Consider the following 23,284-nt stretch of genomic DNA (forward strand, 5'->3'; position numbering starts at 1 on the left):
AGAGGAATTAATCTGCTGACAGATGTTTCTTATTAAGAAACAATTGATAGACATAATCATCCAGCTTAATGCATTTGTTCTGAGCCTGGGAAATGGACACAGAAGGGGAATTAATTGGGAATGCCAGGATCAGAGAATTCCCAGTTCTAGGGGGAAATGCATAAAATGAAATTTAAACAGTTAAAAATATCTAACCAGAAATGGCTGATTATTTTTTTCCTTTATGCAGTGCATATATATTTTTCTTTTAGAACATGCTGGTTTTCATTTAATTAGCTATTTGAGGTTGTACTTTCTGTTTCTGAATCATTAGCTTTAAGATTAAGAAATACTTTGGTTAATTGCAATGTGTCTTACACTGCCTTTTGTCCAAAATAATAAACAATTTCAGTTGTATATTTTTGACATCAAAGAAGGGAAGAATATGAAGACAAATATGAAATTAAATATAAAACTCAATATAAAACATAGATAACATGATAATTTATCTATAAACATATATAATTAATATGTACAAAGTATATAAACATATGAAATATAATGTTTGGACTCATTTTAGTGTCTTGACTAATATACTTTTTAATACTGCGGGAAATCTTTTGCTTGACTTGGAATACTTGCAGTCGTATCTTACAAGTGTTTCCGAGTTACTAGTTTTATTTAGACCCACATGGGCATGGACCCACTTATATGAATGCAGAGATATTGTAGAAGACTTAGATTTAAATTATTTCTCAATGCCCTTCTCTAATTTTTGCTTCATAATTTTTATAAAAGGTGGATGAAATGCTTTAGAATAACTCCAGAAGATAACTCCTTATACTTACTAATGCAGTTTAATTACAAGAAGGCATCTTTGGCATGTACCTCTTCATTGATGTTTTCTACATGTTTTTTGAGAGATTGAATTTAGTGGAGGAATTTTTTTCCACTGTCTCACATGAGAGAAGTAGATAAGAACTGGAATTAAATTAAGTCTGAGTGGACCTGGCTGTATATCTGCATGTCAAGTAAAATAAATGAAGAATAAAATGCTGAAGAGTAGGATAAGATAATAGATCAATTTTGCTTCTATAATAAATAAAAAATAAAATGAGAATTACACTTTTCTGTGATTTTTTTTTTTTTTAATACTCTTCTGTACTGGTGGAACTAAGGGCCAATTTAGAAACACTCTTCAAAGTAAAAATCAGGCATGCTCAGCACTGCAGGATGTGTTACATGCTTTCAAATCAGTGAGATTTTCATATAGAGAAGATAATTTCCCACTTTTGCAGGTGTCAAAGGGGCAATCTAATTAAATAGGCAGACTGTTTTCTAAACACCTCAGTGACCTTACTTCAGGTTTTGTTCATAGATTAAAACTTTGTCCTATTCTTGTCTGCAAATGTTTAGGGGTGCTGGGGCACTGGTGATCACTGTTGTATGATAAACACATTTTTTTGTGGTCTAGGACAATTAATGAACACATTTGAGCAGATTAAGTGCTCATTGAGCTTTAAAATCAAATTTAGCAATTTTCAGAAATGACTTTTACATGTTCTCACTGCTTAGTGAAGCTTTACTGAGTTACATGTTCTCTGACTTCCACTAAATGTAGACATTTAATTTACTCTTTCATACAAAATTGAACACTTATTGAACTTAATCCATGTATGTCAGAAACACATTTGCATAGAGTTAATTTATTATTGAATTGATTTCTACAGAAGTATTTAATTGCCTGTTTATATGAAAGGTATTTTTTTTCTTTGCAGAGGTCTTTTTATTACTATCCATGACCGGGGACACATCGCTAAAATGCTTGAATCCTGGCCAGAAAATATTATCAAGGTAAATTCAGTTGTAGTTGCATGACAAAGCTGACATTATTTTGCACCCAAGGTTACTTGGTTAAGTTATTTTTATAAGCTTTGTATCAATTAGATTTCAGTGATTTCTTAGCTCATTTTTTAAATAGAAACAATGCTGTTACAACCAAAGTTTGAGGCTTTTAAACACTTACTTGTTTAGCTATAGGCATCCTTTACTGATTAATTGGTCAATTACATTGGATGTTATGCATCAAAAAAACCCTGAATACTTTTTCAGCAGTTCAGGGAATCACAGAGCAGTTGAGGGGAAGAGGGGGGAAGTGATAGAGTGACTTGGTGGGTACCTGGCATTTAGCCAAGGTCAAACCACCACAGGTAGGAAGACACCTCTGGAGAAGTCAGCCAGGGCGCAGGTTACTCAGGGCTGTGTCCAGCCTGTGGGTTTTGAGTATCTCCAAGGGTGGAGTCCCCACGAGAACTCTTGGCAACCCGTTCTAGCATTTGGGTTAATAGTTCTCCACATATGATACCTGATGAACTCTTTCACAAAATATATTAGATTTCCAACTGAAATGGTTTGTCACAGAGCATGACAAGGAAATTATTGTGTTTTCAGCCGCTTGCCATACTGAGCACATTGTCCTTTACTGTGAAAAATCTCCCTTTTTAGTGCAGACAGTTTTGTGGGGTTTACTGAGTTACTGTATTTCTATCAATGAAAACACATACTTCCTCATATGTATAAGTATGATGGAGTGTGTTATTTGCTCAAGGGAAGAAGAAATTAATCTTTGAAGGGTAAGAACCAGGTGGCTGTAGACAGCTCTGTCAAAGGCCAGCAGGAGTGGCTGGCTCTGGTTCTGCTAAAAACAGCCATGACAAAACCCAGGAGTCTGGGGTTCTTCTTTTTTTGTGGATAACTTTCTTTGCCTTCCTATTCTGTTTTCATACTGTTGACAGAAAAATGTAAAAGGGAACAATGTCAGTTCCCTTGTAATGTAATACTAAATACTTCTCTTGTGTATTCTTAAAAGTTTTATATGAATGTCCCGTTTACAGTGAAGGAAGAGTCTAAAATAGTGTAACGAAACCACAGTGGAATACAATAAAACAATTCTTGGCCTTGTTTTGTTTGTACCTGTTAGAATTTTGTTTGTGCCTGTCAGAATACAAACTATTGATTTGTTTGTACCTGTTAGAATTTTTACATGAAAATTAAACATGATGGTAAGAAGATAATGGAATACTTAGTACATGACAGCAAAGAAGTGATTTTTACAGTGCTTTTATTTCTTCCTCTAGGCTATTGTGGTGACAGACGGAGAACGTATTCTTGGTCTTGGAGATCTTGGCTGTTATGGAATGGGCATCCCAGTTGGTAAACTGGCACTTTATACGGCATGCGGAGGAGTAAAACCTCATGAGTGTCTACCAGTGATGTTGGATGTGGGAACAGATAATGAGGTAAAATCTTTTCTGAGGTGTAGTGGGTATTAGCTGTTTGAAGGGAAATATATAAAAGTTGAATTGTAAAAAATTGGTTTTCTTTGTTATGATACAAGCTTTGATTATGTGCAAACTGAAAATTCCTATGGAAAAAGTCTCATCCTAATACACAGTGTAGATATACCCATCCTTATGCACAGTGTAGACTGTTTTGAAAGGCTCAAGTAAATAAGGACACTGTTGGCTGTAAAAGTGTCACATACATTGTACATGTTAAAGAGTGGTATGGGGAATTAGATCTCAAGAAGAGGGGGACAATAAAGTTAAAAATACAGTTTAAGACAGCATTCTTTCTCCACTTGTGGTGCAGAATTTCTCTGCAGTGATTTCAGATGTGAATTCTGACTGTGCCCCTTGTTTTGGTAAACAGCTTGAAGCTATAGCCTGATCTGTGCTGGGAATGCATGTCTACGTACTTCAGTTGTACATTGACTTTAGCTATAGATAGCACTGTAATGCTATGAATTTTCCCAAAATGAGGTCCTAATGCTTCAAGTAAGTGGACCTTACCCTCTTTAACTTGGCTTCCCATTTGTGTGAAGTGCAGAGATTTAAAGTTGTTGAAATTTGGCTCTGATATTTCCAGTATCTCCCAAGGATTACTAGTTAATTACTTGGGCCCTGTTCTTCCTTTTTTTCTGAAAGAATACTCGAATTAGTGACTGAATGGTGTCAAATTAGATATCACCATCAATATCATTATGCTTTAGCAGAAGTAAACAAATGTTATACTATAAATGATGCAAGTGTTACAACTCTATGCATGATAAATGTATCAGTGATTTATGTGTATTATAGCTAAATAAAGCATTCCTGTACCAGTAAATCTAGCTGGGACTTCTACATTATTGTGTTGGGCGTGTGCATCTTCAGCTTTATACACACACCTCCACCCCTGCCCCACTGGGATAATTTAGACAATACATCATGAAAGCATTACTGGAATGAGAAATAGCTTGCTACCCTCTCTGTATCCCTCGAGAACCCCCTTCTGAAAACAGACAGACTTACTTGTGAGATGTATCTGAACACTGTAGCACATAGCCATATCAAATCACATACAAATCTCATTAGTTATAAAAAGTTTTTATTCCTCGTTTGAGCAGCTGGGCCAGTTATCTAATCTATTATTGAATGTTTCTAGGCAGTTAATTGCATCAGCTACTTCTGACACCGTAGCAGGATTTACGTTTTGTTTTTATGCTTGAGTTTCATTGTCATTTAAAATTTTTCATAGTGTATTATTGTCTTGAAAGATATCAAACGTACGTATGTACACACACACAAATAGCAAAACAAGCTTACACATACCAGTAGCTCAACTTTCATGTCACTGTTCTTGTGACTAAACAACGAGTTCAACGCATATGAAAGAGTGGCAAACCTGAATTATTACAAATTGTGCAAGCTGTGGTTTGCTGGTGCTTTGAAATATTCACTTTCTGATCAGGAGGATGTCTTTTGTTGTTTCACTTTGAAATATGGATTCTTATTTTAGGACCATATTATGAACTGCTTCAGTTTAGTCGTACAGTGCAATTAGAGGCTGAGTGTGTTTTAGTCCCCAGCCAGCACAGTGGTTAGCAGCATAGAACAGGACTGCTTCTGTAGGGGGGCTTTTTGTTCCTGCCTATGTGTATATCAAGCTCAGACATGCACACACTGCCCAACAGTCTAAAATCCCCAGCTAATTTACTGATACAAGAGACCTTAAACTAAGTTTGAATGAATGGGAGGTTTGGTAAAGAGTTATTCTTGTTGTTTTTTTTCAGTGCTGTAGCAGATGCAAGGAATTATATTAGTTTACAGCTCAGTGCCATTTATGCTCATCTGAGTTTTTGCAGGGGTGAGAAGTCAGCAGCATGAGAGAAATCAAGGCTGTGAATCATGGTTGGGTTACGGTCAACTCTAAAGGCAGCACAACTGCTTTCAGGATTGTGCTAGACTACACTTCAAAATGTAGAAGTTTGGTGGATTTTTCCTGTGGGGACTGGTTGCTGATGTTTAAGCATTTATCTAAGTAGCTGTAACTGGGAATGAGACCTCTGAATTCTGCTGGTGGGTTATGAACAGGCAGGACTCTATTGGTGTACCCCTTGTCTGAAGACACTGCATGGGCCTAGTGATACTCATTAATTTGAGCTTGGGTGCAGTTCTCTGGCTAATTCAAAGTCAGGGATCCTGGGGCACCAGCACCCTTAATTTCTTCCCTCTAACACACTCCCTCTCCCCAGCAGCATATCCTTGTTCCCTCCCTAACACTGGTGTTTCTGTAACCAGGTGGTGAGCCACTGCAGAGAACTGAAATGGATGAAAAGCGATCACATTTTGCTGGCTAAGCTGGTTATATTAGGTCAAGCTGCTGTGGAATTGCACTGCAATTCCTTATCTTAAAATCTAAACCTCTTGGACAAATAACTGCATTTTTATGCTATATTTTCTTACTCTAGCCAGTATTTTCCATAATAAGACACAATAGAAATCACTTTCATAACTTGAGCACATATAAATAATAATTATGCTGAACATGTTTTTTGAAATGTGCAGATGTTTTCTATTTAGATTAGTTCCTTTTCCCTTTCTGTGGGGGCCTCAGTGCTTTAAAATATGTTTTAAAATATGTATTTTTGGCAACTGTAATGCAGTTGTGCACAACCTGCAAATTCTCCAGAAAGATTAAATCTTACTCTAAAGCAGATTGCAAGAAAAACTTCACAAATTCTCATCCTGTATTGTTTTGTTGTGTACAGGACCCAGAACAGTAACTCTGAGGGGCAACTCACTCAATTTCTGATGATAATTAAAATCCTTGTTACTGTTAGCTTTAGCAGAGGTGTTTTTAGCTGGGGTATTATCCTGCTACTCATAAAAACAAGGAGAGAGAAGAGAGGCAAATAAAGCATTTTTATACAATTGCCTAGATAATAAACAAGAGAAATGGAAACTGCTTACTTTTGAGTAAAAATTGACATAGTAGAAAGGCTTGCGTGACCAAACTAGTAAATTACTCCATGTAATCAGTGTGGGACTGAGCGTCCAAAAGAAGTGTGGTTGACCACTGCCAAAAATAATACGCCTGTTTCATAAGTCGTTGACAAATTGGAGGCAAGTAGTCGCTGATAAGACATTTTTATCCAAAGCATTTAAAACATTATTTGGAGTATTAGTTATTTACTACAGACCATGACAGTCTCACTAAAAGTTCTGCCTTACCCAGTAGCCATGTATTTTTCAGGTGTGAGGATGGTGCTTCTCAGGTGGGGTTTCAGTCCAAGTAAAACATACTCAGCCACCAGTCTCAGTACTGATATGAAAGTGTTGTTGGAAATCCTGAAGTGATGTGATCTTTGGATTCTGGACATTCATCTAACGTTATAGAGGTATATGTTAATCACCTTGAAATGGTTAAAGAAAGAGACTGCAGAAGTAATAGTTGTCAAGGTACAAGCAACTACAACTTAATGGAGACCTACCTGAAACACATGTAGTCAGCACTGTAAGTGGGATGGTTTAGGGAGGATAGAAATAATCAAGCTGAATCAAGGGAAAATGTTTAAACATTAAAATGTGAATGATTGCTACTTAAAACATGTTATTAAATTCTCACAAAAGAAAAAATGTTGAGGCAAGCCTGTTGGTTAAAAATCAGCCTGGCTTACAGGGATGTGAAAACTGGCAGTTTAAAAAACCCCCCAAACCAACAAAACCCCATAATAGAAACCAAGTTTAAAAACTGGGCTTATAGGCAATAAAAAAGCAAAAGACAGTAAAGAAAAGAAAATTAATCCATATTAATTATGAACAGTAAGAATGAAATTTTCTGTTGTTCCTGATGCTTTGCTTTAATTGTGGTACTTTTAGAAGTATCAGATTATCAGTATAAGTATGGTAGATATTTTTAAAATGTCAGTTTTATCTATCTTGGTGAGAAGTCTTACTTTCCATTTTATTAACAGCAAGTGAATGTGTTAAACAAAAGCTTTAAAAATTCGTCAAGATCCTTAAATTAAAATGTCCAAATAATGCTTTGGCCAGTTCTTTAAAAAAAAACTCTGGTAAAAGCTTTCTGGACCATGATGAGCTGGCTGGGGAGGAAGTACTGGGGCTTTTTAAATATATTTGGGATGAACTGAGAAGTTCAGGAAGATTGGATGAAAGTTAAGGCTCTTAATTAAAATACCATAGTCCTGGTTGCTCTAACCTTAGATAAAGAATTGAGTAAAATCAGAAAGTTTGAGTAATCAAGAATGAAGGGTAAAATAACTATTGCCGATTAGTATGGGCTTATTAAAAACAAATTTAATCTAATGTTAAAGTGAGTTTACAGATTTTTAGTTGACTCTTATTTTTTACCTTTGAATTTATCCTGTTCCTTTTAAGAAACTGGACCAATGAAAAAACAAAGCAGGCCTCCTGTGTTACTAGAGAAAATGCTATTTAAAACATATACTTCTGTGAACAATAATAACATAGTTGTGATTTTATGGTATTTCAGTTGGTTTTTTTTTTCCAGCTCTGCAATGTTTAATATCTTTATCAATAACTTGGTGGCAGTATTTTTAGTGTCCAAGGGTCATCAATGAGCCATGGATTGGTTAAAGGACTATTATCCAGCCAGAGCCGGAATTAAATCTGGAAAGACTGATGGCTTATGTCATATAGAAGTCAAACCAGTGGTGAAAGGGTTTCTTCTGACCATAAAATTCTTAATCTAATAATGGACACTGAACAGAAGAATGAGAAATGAGTTTATTTGGTACCTTACAAGAGAAGCTCTGACAAGTTCAGGGCTGCCAGAGCAATCCTGGAATGACTACATGCGTAAATTCAATACTGGCGATGGCCCATTGTGTGAACTTTGGAAAGATTAATTGTGTGTTAGCATTGAAATGTAAACAATTAACCATAAATTTCACCTAAGGTAGAAAGCATTCAACTCTTTTAAACAATACTTTCACACAACATGGAAAAACCAAGACAGCTGGTATTGGAAGAACATTTTACACAGGCAGTTTCTAACAGAAGGCACCTTCGTGTCCTGGAATTCCTTGAGAGCTGGGACAATGGCCACATGCCAGTTATCAGGATTGCTCAGGTGTCAGAAGTCACTCCAGCTGCACCTGTATGGCTTCAAAGAAGCTGGACAGGCAAACCTTCTCTTGCCGTGGGTAGACATAGTTAAATAGCTGTCTGGTCATATATATATATATGCCATATATATATATATGCCATTAATTGATGTCATCTACCTGGACTTGTGCAAAGCTTTTTACACTGTCCCACATGACATCCTTTTCTGTACATTGGAGAGACATGGACTGGATGGATGGAGCACTCTGTGGATAAGGAATTGCCTGGATGGTCACACTCAAAGAGTTGCAGTCAATGGCTCAGTGTCCAAATGGAGAGCAGTGATGAGTGCCATACCTCAGGGATCAGTGTTGGGACTGGTGCTGTTTAGCATCTCTGTCATCAACAAGGACAGTGGAATGGAGTGCACCCTCAGCAAGTCTGCCCACACCACCAAGCTGTGTGGTGAGGTTGACACACTGGAGGGAAGGGATGTCATCCAGAGGGACCTTGACAGGTTTGAGAGGTGGGTCTGTGCAAAACTCATGAAGTTCAACAAGGCCAAGTGCAAGGTCCTGCACATGGGTTGGGGCAATCCCAAGCACAAGTACAGGCTAGGTGATAAGTGAGGAGACCTGTGGAGAAGGACTTGAGGGTATTGGTGGATGAAAAACTGAATATGAGAGAGTAATGTGTGCTTGCAGTCCAGAAATCCAACTGTATCCTGGGCTGCATCAAGAGAAGTGTGGCCAGAAGAAGGTGATTCTCTCCCTCTACTCTGTTCTGGTGAGATCCCACCTTGAGTAGTGCATCCAGCTCTGGGATCCCCATTGTAAAAAGGACATGGACCTGCTCGAGTGGGTCCAGAGGAGGCCATGAAGATGATCAGAGTCTGGAGCACCTCCCCTGTGAGGACAGGCTGAGAGAGTTGGGGTTGTTCAGCCTGGAGAAGAGAAGGCTCCAGGGAGACCTTATAGTGGCCTTCCAGTACTTAAAACAGGGGTACAGGAAAGATGGGGAGGGACTCGTTATCAGGGAGTGTAGTGATAGGATGAGCGGTAATGGCTTTAAACTGAAAGAGGGTAGATTTAGATTAAGATATAAGGAAGGCATTCTTTACTGTGAGGGTGGTGAGACACTGGAACAGGTTGCCTGGAGAAGCTGTGGATGCCCCCTCCCTGGAAGTGTTCAAGGCCAGGCTGGATGGGGCTTTGAGCAACCTGGTCTAGTGGAAGGTGTCCCTGCCCATGGCAGGGGGGGTGGAAGTAGATGAACTTTAAGGTCCCTTCCAACCCAAACCGTTCTATGGTTCTGTGATTCTGTAATGTACAGATAAATCATGACAGTCAGATCACTTTTTGCAAATAGGTATCTGAAGCAGTTCTTTATTCGTATAACTGTCAAATACAGAAATTTAAGTATTGAGCAGTGCACAAGAGAGAGAAACATGCCGGGCAGCTTCTCCTCCTTCATCTGCCACACTTCAGGGACTTGTGGGCTGCTATTTCAAGTTATTTCCTGCATGCTTACTTAGGAATATTTTTTTCCCTTAACTTACTAGAAATATTTAAATGCAGGAATGTGACAGTTCTCACAGTTGCCCTAAATAGGTCAATGAGCATGACTGGGCTGGCAGTTCCGTCTGTTCTGGAGGAATGACAGGCATCCGTGGTGAAAGACTGAATCCAGAAAAACTGAGGTGCAAATTCAAGCTCAGTTCTTCAACTTGGGCTAGTTAGCTTTCTACATTTACCCAAATTACTTCCAATTATCATAAGAACTGGTACCAGCCTTCCAAGATTCATGTTATTGAAAAATACCTACCTATGCATGTGCAAATGGAAAGTGTTGAGAAAACAGAACCCCCCCTGCTTTTATTATTCATATTCCAACCAAAATAGAAACCTGGACAGAATAAAGCTAAGTATAGAGGAAACCTGCAATTTCATATCTTATCAATCTAAAGATATAAATATATCAAACAAATCATGTAAATTGTGTACAGCTGTAGGGATTTCTAAATAAAAGACAGTTAAAATTGGCATTCATATGTAGATGAGTGGCACTTTTATGCAGTTGTTTGTGTAGTAAATGTATTATGGAATGCTTATGCTTTCTGAATTTAAAAAGGTCCTTTTGCCTTCCCCTTGAATGATGGTTGTTCAAACTAGAGTTTCAGTGATTATCATTTCAGTGATATTTTACCGTAAAATAGTAGTAGCATTTCCTGAACTCTATGAATAGAGATTGCTCCTGTCTATATAAAAAGGATCTATTTTTGTATCATCTGGTGCATATATGGGAATCTCGTTTCTAGGTTATATTCTCCAGTGTGTTCCCTAGTAGTTTTGTTATTTCTGAGATAGAAATGACACTATGCATGATCAAAACAGGATACACAGCTTTTCATTTAGCTATGTTAAAATGTCACTGACCAAATTGGTTGACTGAGAGAGGCTTTTTCCCATGATCCAGAAAATAGTCATGCCGAGGAAGGTGCTGAAAGATAATGCTGTGGCCCTATGGTGCTGAATTCCAGGCATGAAAATTTGTAGAACTATTGATGGAGTCAGTCTTCTGTGTTTTTTCTTGTCAGTCAGCTACTGTCTGTCTATGCCATTCTGGTAGTAGGTAATTGCACTCTCCTTCACAAATTAAGTTCTCTTGTACAAGTGAAATTTTTTTCCCCCTTAGATCTTGCTTCTAGATTCTTCCCTGGTAGTACATTGCCAGCACTTGAACAAAGGAGAAAATACATCAATATTCCTTTTTCCTTCCCTTTCCCCACTTCCAGTTGGCAAGAAAATATTGTGGTAGGATATTACTTTTCTTAGAGTCAATGTCATGAATCATTTTTTCTTTTCTCTTTTCAGTTTTCAGAAGTACTGAAAAGTAAAGTAATTTCTGAATTACAATTCTGTCTAGTCCATTGTGCAGAAGAAAAAAACTCACATTTTTTTAATTTGGAGGAATTGGTAGTCTCCTTTTAAATCTATTCAGTTATTTGGAGTGGACTGAATATGCATTAGAGGAGGGAATGTACAAGTATGATCTGTTTTTATAGATGTGTCTTCTAAAACTGGGGGGTTTAGAGTAATCTTTCCAGTGTGTTTCAGAAGATTCCACCTCTAAAATAAATATGGCATCACCCATCTCTCCTAAACATGCTTTATTTAAACAACAGGGACATCTGAAACTGTGCCGATGTCTGTATTAGACTTACAAACCTGAAAATTGATCTGGGGAAGGGATGGTACTTATGAGAGCCACCATTTCCCATTCGTGCAGGGGGGCATTGGATGATGTGCTTGAATTTATCAGAAGTATCTGACAGCTGATGCTTTTCAGTAATTTTTTGGAGCGCTTTCCTTTTCTTGGTCTTTAATGTTCTCTTAGTGAATAGTTACAATATGCCCAGTAATGCATTCACAACTTGAAAGCTTCAAAAGTTATTTTGACTCAGTATTAACTAAGGCATGTTGGAGAATTTGTAAGTGTAATAATAAATCTAGATTTATGATTTGAATATGTTTCTGCTGTACACTGCTGATTTGTTATTGACACAGGTTGAACTCAGTCTTTTGACTAAGTTGTAGCTCCTTTTCCTGGCAAAAATATTATTTTACATGAGTCTGTTCCGCAAATTCCTAGCTTTCTATTTCTCAGGTGTTGACTCTCGTAAGCTCGTCAGGTTGGTTGTCAGTAGAACACATAGAAAGTAATAAAACAGATGAGGAAGAGTAAATGAAATCACAGGCTTTAGGCAACAGACAAGAAATTATATCAAATAAGCTTGCTTCAAGGGAAACTTGAAATAAATTGAAAAATAAAGGTTTATGTATGTGATCTTGTGGTACATTACATATCCAAAGCAATAGCTTGACAAGACTAGTCTACTCTTAGAAGGAAATATTGATCAAGATTGTTAAGTTTTATCAGAACAAGAGGATAGTTTGCACAGGTTTTTATACATGCTATTGAACATACAGTTATTTTAAAATGAGTGTAATATGGTGACAAAACATATTTGCTATTTATCGTGAAGGCATCTCCTTTTAAATATAAAAGTTCAATTGCTGCCAAAAATGCTCCAGATTCTGGGTAATAGTTTTTAGGTGGCATATTCAATGAAGGACATAGTTAATTATGCAGCCATGAAGTATACATACTGGAAATGTAATTCATGAAAAAAAGAAGGAAAACACCTGTATTATATTTAAATATTCAAATGGAGTGGCATTTTTATTGCTACAGAGGAGTTTTCAATTTTATTATTTTTATTATTGCAGAGGAGTTTTAGCTAGATATTAGTGCTTTATCCATTGCACATTAGAAGCATATCATTGGTGAATGCTAACATCCCTCAAGTCTTCTTTGGGCTTTTATACATATCATCATTTCTGTATTTTCTTCACATGTATTTAAAATTTCATGTTGGCCTTTGTAAGCCATATGTTATCACTGCTGTTTTTGTCTCATTAGTATTTTCATAGCCTGAATAATTTTCTGTTTGTTGTAGACATGAGGTGGGTACTTCACAGGATATGATAAGCTTTATTTTTTCTGTAGAGTAATCATAGAATCGTAGATTAATAGAATGGTTTGGGTTGGAAGGGACCTTAAAGATCATCTAGTTCCAACCCCCCTACCATGGGCAGGGACACCTTCCACTAGACCAGGTTGCTCAAAGCCCCGTCCAACCTGGCCTTGAACACTTCCAGGGAGGGGGCAGCCACAGCTTCTCTGGACAACCTGTTCCAGTGTCTCACCACCCTCACAGTGAAGAATTTCTTCTTTATATCTAATGTAAATCTACAGGATACGTGATGAGAGGAGGAATGAAGTAATACAGAATTCTGCTGTATTTATTTATCTTTATTTCAATAATCATGGTAAATGCTAGTTATTCCTATCTCAATCTAACCATAGGTGCATATTCAGATTTGGCATTCATTTGTGTGGACGTGTTTGTGCACACACAGTTACGTCCATTACATCATACATAGAGTTAATATATCTGGGCTGTTAGAAAATTCTGTATTTTCACAGGGCCCTGTCATCAACAGAAATGGTAAATTGTTACTGGATAGAGAGGCCTTTATTGCACAGAATATTGCATATTTTGGAATACTGTTGTTTTATTTGGAAACCACATTTCCTGTTTTAATCTTGTTAAATGTGTCAGTCTGCATGGTAGCTTGCATCTGACTTTTGTCTGTGCTTTTTTTTCTCCATATGTTTCTTTACCTTCTGTCCAGATTTATTCTGAGAGCTATAATCAATTTTCACAGACTCTCTTTTTTTACACATTTACATCATATGCAAATGTGATGTGTCCAGGCATGCTCACTGACAAGATGCATCAAATAATGCTCATGGATAATAACAGCAAGAAATAAAAAAAAAAAGGAAAGGACTTAAAAGCTTACTAGCCAAACAGTTGCTGTCTTTAGTCTTAGGAAAGGAAAATGGCTCATTCTTCCCTGTTGGCTTTTCTTCTTGAGCCAGTAAGAGCTCAAAGTCCCGCTGAGGTTGACATCAGCTTTGAGTGAATGCCAAGGAAACTGATGTTAGCAGTTAATGTTATCTGTTAGGTAGCCTTAAAAATACAGGTCCATAACATTTAAAGAGACCTCTTGCATCATGATTTTCTTGCAAGAAACCAGTAATTTGCTGATGGTGTATTTTACGCAATTATTTTCATTGGTTTTAAGAGTTGATGTTGCTATATTTCAGAATTCACTTCTGCAATTAAAAATCTAAGGATCAAATATTAATTTTTTACTGAATACTCAAATAATAAATTTCCTCATTTATACTTTGAAGTATATCCTCAAAACTGCATACAGCTTTAGTCAGGAAGGTATTTTTACCCTCTATGGCCTAAAACCCTTGCCTGAAATGACTGCAGCATGTTGTTGAGATGAGGTTACAGGGAGGGAATCTTGAGTCTAAATTTACCAAAGATACTGAGTTTTACAGTGTGTTCAGTATTTTGAAGACTGCAATTTGAAGAATCTGAGTTTGTCTTCTATTTTGTCCATAGTCATCTGCAATTATTTTTTTTAATTACTATTTCTTCTGTATCTTCTGCCTTACTATGTATTTCCTCGGTTGTATTAAACCTTTAGTAGAAGACTGTGTATAACTTCCTAAGGGATTCATTCTACTAATGATGTATTAAGAGAGCTGAAATAGAAAATGTTGCCTACCCCTTTTATGAAATACTTGTGTACAAAGGGGAGCAGCATTTCCCACCATGTTAACTGTTTGACTTATTTGCAAATGTAAATCATTTGCTATATACCATGGCATTCCCAGGGGAATGTATTACATCACCTCCCTTGTTTTCATGTAGATGCTTTTCTCGTATTTTCTTAGGCATAGCTCAGCAGCTATGAGTACTAGCAGTTTTACCAATAAAACTCAAATATAAAAGGGCTTCTCTTTAAACATTTTTCTCTGTTTCATAACATGCATGCTATCAGCATTTTGTTTAGTGCTGCATTCACTTGTTCTTTAGTATAATAGTAGAAAGATACTCTGTTTACCTTACTACTATTATAATGCTCATCTCCTTTTACCCTAATACGGGGATGAAAAATATCTTGATCTACATTTCCTTTCAGCAGCAAATATACTTACAGTCCTTTTAAACAAAGCCCTAGTTTTTTTTTCACCGGGAGCTTACTCTTGTCGTTGTACGACTAAAGGTTACGGCAATTTTTAAAACTCATCCAATAGTTCTAGTACAATTAAATTAAAGGAGGCTTTCAAGTTCATATTATCTTTTTAATATGCATGTTGTATAAAATAATATATTATTGTATATTTCAGTGCCAGAGTTACATCTACCATCGTCCTATATTGCCTCTGCTTAAAGTCTTCTTATACTTTCATAAAATACTAGAGATTAGTATTTGCAACCTTCTTGTAACCATCTAGCCTTTCTATGTTGCCTGTGTACTGAACCCAAATCTAGACTTTTCTGGTATACCCACATAGGCAGCAATATTTTTGCTTCTACTGTCTTCCCCATACTTAAGATTCAATGGAATGGACAATTATAAACTTGTGTTTGAATTACTAGTCTTGAGAATCTGGAGCCCCATCACCAAACCTGGTAAGCTCAGAATGACTGAGAAAGAGATGTGGAGCCTGAGAGTCATCTGAACCTGAGCTAATCATCCTAGGCTAATTTTATGAAGAGGAGCAGATGCTTCTTCTTGTAGAGTAACTGTCTCAAATTGATCAGATGAATTGTATTTTAAAACTATCTTTTTTGTCTGTTGACTATAAAAAGAGTTTAGACTAGCTTAGATATTGAAATATCCGCTATAGGCTCTTAAGTTAGATAACATGAATTTCATACTCAGTTTGCACTTCATTTGCCTCTCTGTGCATCTGACATGTTGTGGCTGTGTGGCTCAGGAGGCTTCTATAGACTAAAACTTGTTTTTGAACTTATGTCAACCTCTCATTAAACAAATACTTTTTTGAGAAACGACAGAAATTTTTTGAGAGATATCATTCTACTGCTTAGTGTGTGAGAAGACCTCAGCAATTGTCTGTTACTTTTGATCCAATGTCATTTTTTAAACTTTGCCATTTTGGCTAGGAATATATTGTATTCTTTTTCTGAGACTGTTAATTTATTTTTATGAAATATGCTATTTATGATATTTCTTTTGTGACATATTCTGTTTCATTAGACCATGGAAAATGTGATGAAGCCAGGTGGTGCTTCAGATTTCACATTTACCAAACAGCATATCGGCAATGATTTTTAAGACCCAAGAAGTTGAAGAGGGGAGGGTTTTAGCGGAAAGAACATGACTGGTGACATGGGATTTAAGTCTCGGTTTCAATTGACATTAGAAAGAATGAGCTGTGTACCAGTGTTACCGGCAGTTCTGTCAGTCCATTTCATTTCTTCTTACTTCACTTTTCAGCACAAGGGGTTCTATAAAAGAGGACAGAAATTAATATCTGGCAATGCTTATTTTGGATAGCATGCATGAATATCCATAGACCAAACTGATGGCAGACTTTATTTCAATATACATTAGACATTTCCAACTCTTCATACTCAGAAGACAGCAACAGATAGTGTTTGTTTTGGTTGGCTTCCATTCTTTCTGAAATAGTAACTGCTAGCTATCTGCCTCCTCAGCAGTTTGACAGGCAGTGGAGAAGACAAGAGAGGGAATGAGCCATAAATATAGCTATTATCACAAAAGGTGGGATAAGATGCATCTTTGTGCCTCCATAGAAGTCGGCCTAGTGTCTGGAACAAAACGTGTCACCTGTTGACCGTAAAGGTGCTCTTACAAACGTTGGCCTTGCACTAGCAGATCTATTTTGTGCACAGAATTACTTTTCCCTTTTTTCTTCTGGTGCTAGGACAGATATATAGTCAACAGCTGAGATGCCAGCACCGAAATAATATCACCAGATTTTTTTAATAATTGCCAGTCAGTCAAAGGGACATTGTTGATTTGTGTAGGAAGAGGCCAATCCATTTGGCTCTAGTAAAGAAAATGAATGAGTGTCAGCACAGGGGACAGGGATGTCAGAGTCAAAGATATCTTGGTGATGGACTATGTGGGAGTAGCTTATAGAAGTAAATGAAATAAATAGACATAAGTTTAATAGAACTGAGAAGAGCCCGCAACAAGTGGTGGAGATTTATAGTTAAATGTGAACGAAAAATAAAATCAAACCAAAGTATCAGAACTGTTGATATAGAAGTAAGATGTACTGATAATATGAAACAAGATTTTCAGTTTTATAAATGGTGTATCTGCTGGTATGTTAAAATTCTGTTCAATTAACTATGTGGTGGACTCAAGACACACTTTGTATGCTGTCAAAATGTGTGAGCTGATACCACAATATGTGTGTTTCACACATCAAAAAATTATGTTAGTAAACATCTTTTTATTAATAGAATATTAAAGATGAATGAAAATGAGATCTTTAAGACTTTTTTTTTACGTTTATGTTATCACTGTCATTTACCAGATGAAGAAAAATTAGTAAGATGGAGTTCTGAATATTATTACTTAATAGCAATACTTTACTGATATCCTCTTTAAAAAAATAAGTTTTTGCTCTTCTTTGATTCACTTTGTTGGTGGTGGTTTGTTGTGATTTTTTATTTTATTTTTTTCATTTTTTTTGTCTGGTTTTGAAAGCTAGACGACTCATTGTATTCAGACATTTCAGCTGCCTGTCCTAAGCAAAAATTGGAAATGTCAGTGGATGAAAATGAAGGGAGTGATGTATGCTGGTTGCTTTGCAGAAAACATGCAGGAAAGTTTGATTTATTCAAAGTGGTTGTACCACCTCAAGCAGCTATATCTTGTCATAGTCTCCTGATTAACCTGAAGAAGGTAATCTATTAAGATAGCTACACTCCTGGTAACTTGCAGAAAAGAAAAAGAGCTTCTATAAAAAGTTTCACTGAGGCTAGACTTGTTTTTAGGGTACTGTATAAGCTACTGTGGGTACTATTTTGGCCCTTCCTAAACATTATTGTTTGGCCACCTTCTGTGATATATTATAAGCACTTACTGCTGAACCATGCAAATTGAGATTTTAGCCATTTAGTTGCTGGGGCTCATGAAGAAGAAATGATAGTCATTAACTGTATGGGGGCTGTTGAAAGTCAGTTGTGTGGAGAGCTTAATGGTTGGTCTGAGCCTTTTCTGGGATTCTGTAAAAGCTTTTATAGAAAGTAGGTGTCAGGTTCAGCACAGGAGATCTGTTACATGGTCTGAAAAGTTTAAGAATAAAATACAAGAGACTTGTCAGATTACTTTGTTTTCTGATTATTATTTATATGTTAAAATATTAATAATTATGTGGAGCATGATCTGCTAAAGTCCTAAATGATGTCGGATTTTTCAGGACTATTGTTTACTTAATAGACAAATGATTTTTTCAAGAAATGCCACTGTCATGCAGACAACCCTTTGTTTTCAGTTTTACTGTATAAGAGTTATACATCCTAAAATTGGGTCTGATAAAATGTTGCTCCAGACCCATGGTTCTGAGTGTCTTCCAAGTTCCAACCCAAATTACAGGCATTTGTGGAATTGGCATTGTCCCTATCCCTTCAGACAGATGTTAACATAAGGAGAGTTCTCTGAGACTGATAAACATAATGCAGAGTATTTATCTTGCTGTTTATTTTATTTTTCTTAAATTAAACATTCTCTGATCTCCTTACTAACTCAGCTAGATACAGTTCTGGCAATGTGCTAGCCAATTAGTGCAGCAGTACCACCTTAGTGTGGTGATGCTCTTTTGTTGCAAAATCATTTGTAACCTCCTGAGGAAGAGGCAGAAAGCAGTATTCAGTGGGACTAATGTGTCATGTCTAAGAAAGAGAGAAAAATTTGTAGGGAGAGGAGCAGGCTGTTGTATGAGCTCTGTTAGTGGGAACCTGAACTTTTCAGGGCTTGTCAGAATTGCCCAGAATGGAGTTTTCTCAGGGCTGGTTGGGACTAGTGATTCCTCTCAAGGGCTTCCTCAGCCCAGGGCATCTTTTAGCCACTCTTGACTTTATCCTGTTACATGAGAGACGAGGGGTTTTTCTCTTATTTCATTTATAAAACTCTTTCAAAAAGTAATTGTCAAGCTGAGGAACTGGGAGAGTTTTTTTAGCTTAGTAGCACAACCAGAATATATGCGTTGAAATAATACCTGTAACTATTTATGTGCAATCACATACTTTTGTCTATGGAGAAAAAGACAGGTTATAATCAGATGATGATGAGGAAGAAGAGTTAGAAAACCTCTGGTGAACTTTACTTAAATTTATCTAGGGTCCTTCAAACAATAAACAAGGATAAAATGAAAATTTCTGGAAGGTTTTGTGCTCGTTGTCCCTACAAAACTTTCAGGCATCTGCTGGGAGGTATAAATTCAGCACTTCTTAAGAGTTTTGCAGTAAAGAGCAAATGAAATGATCATTGAAGTGTGTCACTGTAGATATGTTGCTTGTCTCCACTTAGTGCTCATCCCTGAAATACAACCATCTCTCTATTCCACCCATGGTGACAGTGCCCTGTTTGTACAAAGCATGCCATTATTTTCAGATTGGCACAAGTCACACAGAAAATGGATATTTCTATACTTTTTCTTTTGTATAAATTAAGGAAATTCCAAGATTAGAACTTGTTTCCCCTTCCTCCTGGTAATCAAGTGCCTTAGTAATGACCTGCTTGGCATAGCAGCTACTTGGTCTAGAAGTTAAATGTAGATTTAAAGGAAGGACCTGATGCATCCATGTGGTGGTGGTGGTACACAAGCATGGTACTAGGAGAAGAACTCTAGTGCTGGAAAGGTCAGCCTAACAAGGACTTTATGATTTTAGTTTTGAAGCTAACTTTCAGTTGACAGATGTTGGCACAATTGTATGTTTATGATTGAAAACCACTTTAGTTTTTCATTTTCTAGTATGAAAAATTGAAAACTAACTTGCTGGCTTTGAAGGCAGTGGTTTTTTCTCAATTACAGTACTTTCATAAACAACATCTAATCCAGTCCTGAATAAAACACCTGCTTTTCTCCTTAGGAACAGCATGTGGCTTGTGCTGCAGATTCAGTGATGGCAGTTATATGATATTTGCTTCTAATGCTTTCTAGAAGTTAAGCTGGTTGAAAAGCATCAATATAAGCTGTTTTGTCTGAAAAAAGATTCCACTGGCATTTAAATTTCAGGGAAAGACAATTCTTTTTTGTTTTATCTGTTGGCTAACAAAGATGTAGCCTGGAGTATGCCTCACTGCTCATCGGTATTCCCAGGTGTCTCCTAATTGGAAACTGTCATAAAGAACAAGGTGTGCAGAACAGTTTTTGCTAGATTCTCCAATTAATTTTACTGCAAGAAATTGTTTTCTCAATCTCAAGTGGTTGGGAATGGAAAAGTCGGTCTAGAAAGGAATTTCCTTAGGAATATGCATCATTGATGGGCACCTGACTGTAACCAGTATTGTGAGTTTGGAAATCTTGAATTACACCTAAAAACCTTGAGATAAACTTTTGATTTCTAAAAACTTTTTTATAATTTCCAGTATTTTGGAGGTAAGCTAACAGAGTGTCTCAGATGTACCTGACAGACTCAAACCAGTAGGCAACACTGCTACCCACCCCTGCACCCTCAACAGCCCTTGAGTTTTTCATCCATCACTTGATTCTACAAACTGACTTGTGGACACAAACACCAACACGCTGTTTGAGTGGAAGAGCTGACAGCACAACAGCCTCTTGAAAAATCTGGTGCTTTTGCCCCTTGCTGCAGCAGCTTCTTCTCTTTGGATTTTGCAGTTGGTGCTCCCTCCCTAACGATGTCTCACATAGCTTGCGCTATTTTGTATGTTTTATGTATGTTTATAAATGTTACCATTAGTGGACTGAATGGTCTTTAACTTGCATGCTCGTGCAAGGGAATGAATTTGACTTCCTAGGAGAGCCCTTCTGGTACCCACGACAACGGAAGGAGGGATGCAGGCGGACCGTGCCATGCAAGAGGGCTGAAGGGATGGTGCCCGCTCGGCACGTAGCCTGCCGTCTGCCTGCAGCCCTTGCACACTGGGGCCTTTATTCAGTGCCACATACATGTGCCAGAAGCAGCCCACAGAATGTCCTTGGCACAGCCTGGCTTTGTGCAGGCTCTTGCTTGGGGAGAGGCTGTGGTAATTTCATAGTGTATTACAAGATTCCTTCCTGAAGCATTCTTTCCAGCCATTAGAGTGATTGGTTTTTTTATTATTTTGTTGTTAAATTAAAGTTTGCTGGAGCTAACAATTTTTCAGCTGGGTAAAGTTATCTGCACGCATGGGAAATAACTGGAATATAAGCAGTGGGGTTCAGTGTGTAGTCAAAACTACAACTGGTAATTTCTCTTCAGGTTAAGAAATAAGTAAGCTTCCTGAGAAGTCAGCAAGCAAAGGATGTAAAGGTCAAATTGACAGATAAACAACCTTATGAAAGGAAAGAACAAGTTGGATTGGATAAGTGAAGCTTGTCTTTAAGGAGAAATAACTGAAAACGCCTGGTGTAGCTGTGCAAAACTATAGGATCACTATGCACGTATGGAAGAGAACATTTTCTCTGTATTTTTTAGCACAATCTTAAATTACTTTAAACAGAATTTGAAATACTGTAACTTCTTTTCTGTTACATTAGGATATTGCTTTATCAGAGTATTAATATTTATATTTTGAACTGTCTCAAAAATACATAATATTCTTTGCTATTAATTGTTTTCCACAGCAATCATTCCCTTACAGCACTGTATTTAGGATTGATGTCAAAGGAACATTATGAATGTATTATCTTTTAAATTCTTGACTGTCTCTGGTCTAGAATTTTGTCTGGACAGACAATGGACAGTCTTCAGTGATGTTTTTAGGGTTACAGATGGAAAAATGTTAATTGTAGTACAACTGTTATCTGCATACACAATGTCTTTGACTCTCAACTACTGGCAGCCACTTGGGTTTAGAAAGTCTAGCAGGGTTGGACTCAACTTTTTAAACTCATGTCCAATGTGTGGGGTTTTTCCTCCTTATTTATACCTAGAACAACCCATCGTGACATCCATTTTTTGGCTTCATGTTTTGGGATCATCCTGTCCTATAGGGAATCCCCTGGAGGAAATCGAGGTGCAAAGAGAGGTGATACTCTGTATGCCAGTACCTGCCTGTGGGGATGTCCAGATAAAGTGTTAGCTGAGACTCCCAAAGATGAGGTCTCCTTTTGGGGAGAAACAGAGAAAAATTGACCCCTTTTTCTCTTGTGCCGGAGACCCCTTGCAGTTTGCATATGTGTTGACAAAGGTCTAGTCTTTAGGTAGGAGGGGCCATGATCTCTTCTTAATAAGTATGTCACGGGGCCAGTGTAGTTCAGAGAAAACAAAATTTTAAAAAAATCTTTAGCTCTCTGATTATGAAACTTCTTTTTGTAAAGTATTATGCATCATCAAACCCAATTAGCATCAGTGTTACTTGCAGCATTCAGCACATCTGAAATTCAGTTAACATTTGGAAACACAGAATCTGTTACAGTTTTAAGGCATCATTCTGTATTTCAGACTTCAAAATAAGCTTATTCAAAGAAAAAAAGGCTTCATAGTCTAATATAAATTGAAATCTTATACATTCTTCCTAATGCCATAAAAAACACTTTGCAGCTGTAAGCAGTTCTTGCAGGACAGAAAATTGTGATTCAGCATGTTAGTGCTTGCAAACCAATTTAAATGAACACAGATTGATTGCTGGGTAATTAGTACTGATAGAAGCTGAAGTTAAGTCCAAGATGTTGACGTTGTTTCTGACTGGCTAACTCTTTTATTGGAAAAAGTTTCACATCAAGTGAAATTTTAATCCTTTGGAACCAAAAAAAAGTTTGAAATGTCTTGACTTTCCTGGAGAACAGAAATTCCCCTGTGCTCACCAGCCCTTCCCCAACCTGTGAAAAGTGAGACAAGAAGTTTACAGAAAGAATTTACAGTGTATTAATGTAAGAAAATATGAACACTTGAAAAAGCAGCAGCATTCCCCCAGTTTTCTCGGTAACTGTGTGCCCTGTTAGACCAATCATACTCTGAAATGTATTTCATTTCTGGCACGTGGCATGTCTTTGTCTCAGAGTTTCTGATGTCCCATACAAATGTAGTTCTCCTTTAATTTTATAACTGTAGCTCTAATGCAAATCGTTTTGCATCGTAGAACTGCTGGAGGGTTTTTGACATTTTAATGGCATGGGGGGAGTTGCTGCTCTGAAGCATTACTGTAGACCAAACACTTTCTAGGTGGCACTGAGAGGTTCTGGATGCTCTCTGCTGCCATCTTTGAGAGTGGAAAGGCTCAGTATCTTGCAGT

The 23,284-nt window shown here is 37.1% G+C and overlaps 1 protein-coding gene across 1 annotated transcript in view; it reads left to right on the forward strand.

Moving 5' to 3' along the window:
- Positions 1 to 23,284, forward strand: part of ME1 (malic enzyme 1) — a 185,590-nt gene that overhangs the window by 79,427 nt on the left and 82,879 nt on the right. Inside the window, exons 4-5 of the mRNA XM_074819678.1 lie at positions 1,758 to 1,833; positions 3,117 to 3,278. Of these exons, the coding sequence (XP_074675779.1) occupies positions 1,758 to 1,833; positions 3,117 to 3,278 (238 nt within the window). The remainder of the gene's footprint in view (positions 1 to 1,757; positions 1,834 to 3,116; positions 3,279 to 23,284) is intronic.

The sequence above is a fragment of the Strix aluco genome, chromosome 3 (genome assembly GCF_031877795.1).
Source record: "Strix aluco isolate bStrAlu1 chromosome 3, bStrAlu1.hap1, whole genome shotgun sequence".
Classification (NCBI taxonomy): Eukaryota; Metazoa; Chordata; class Aves; order Strigiformes; family Strigidae; genus Strix; species Strix aluco.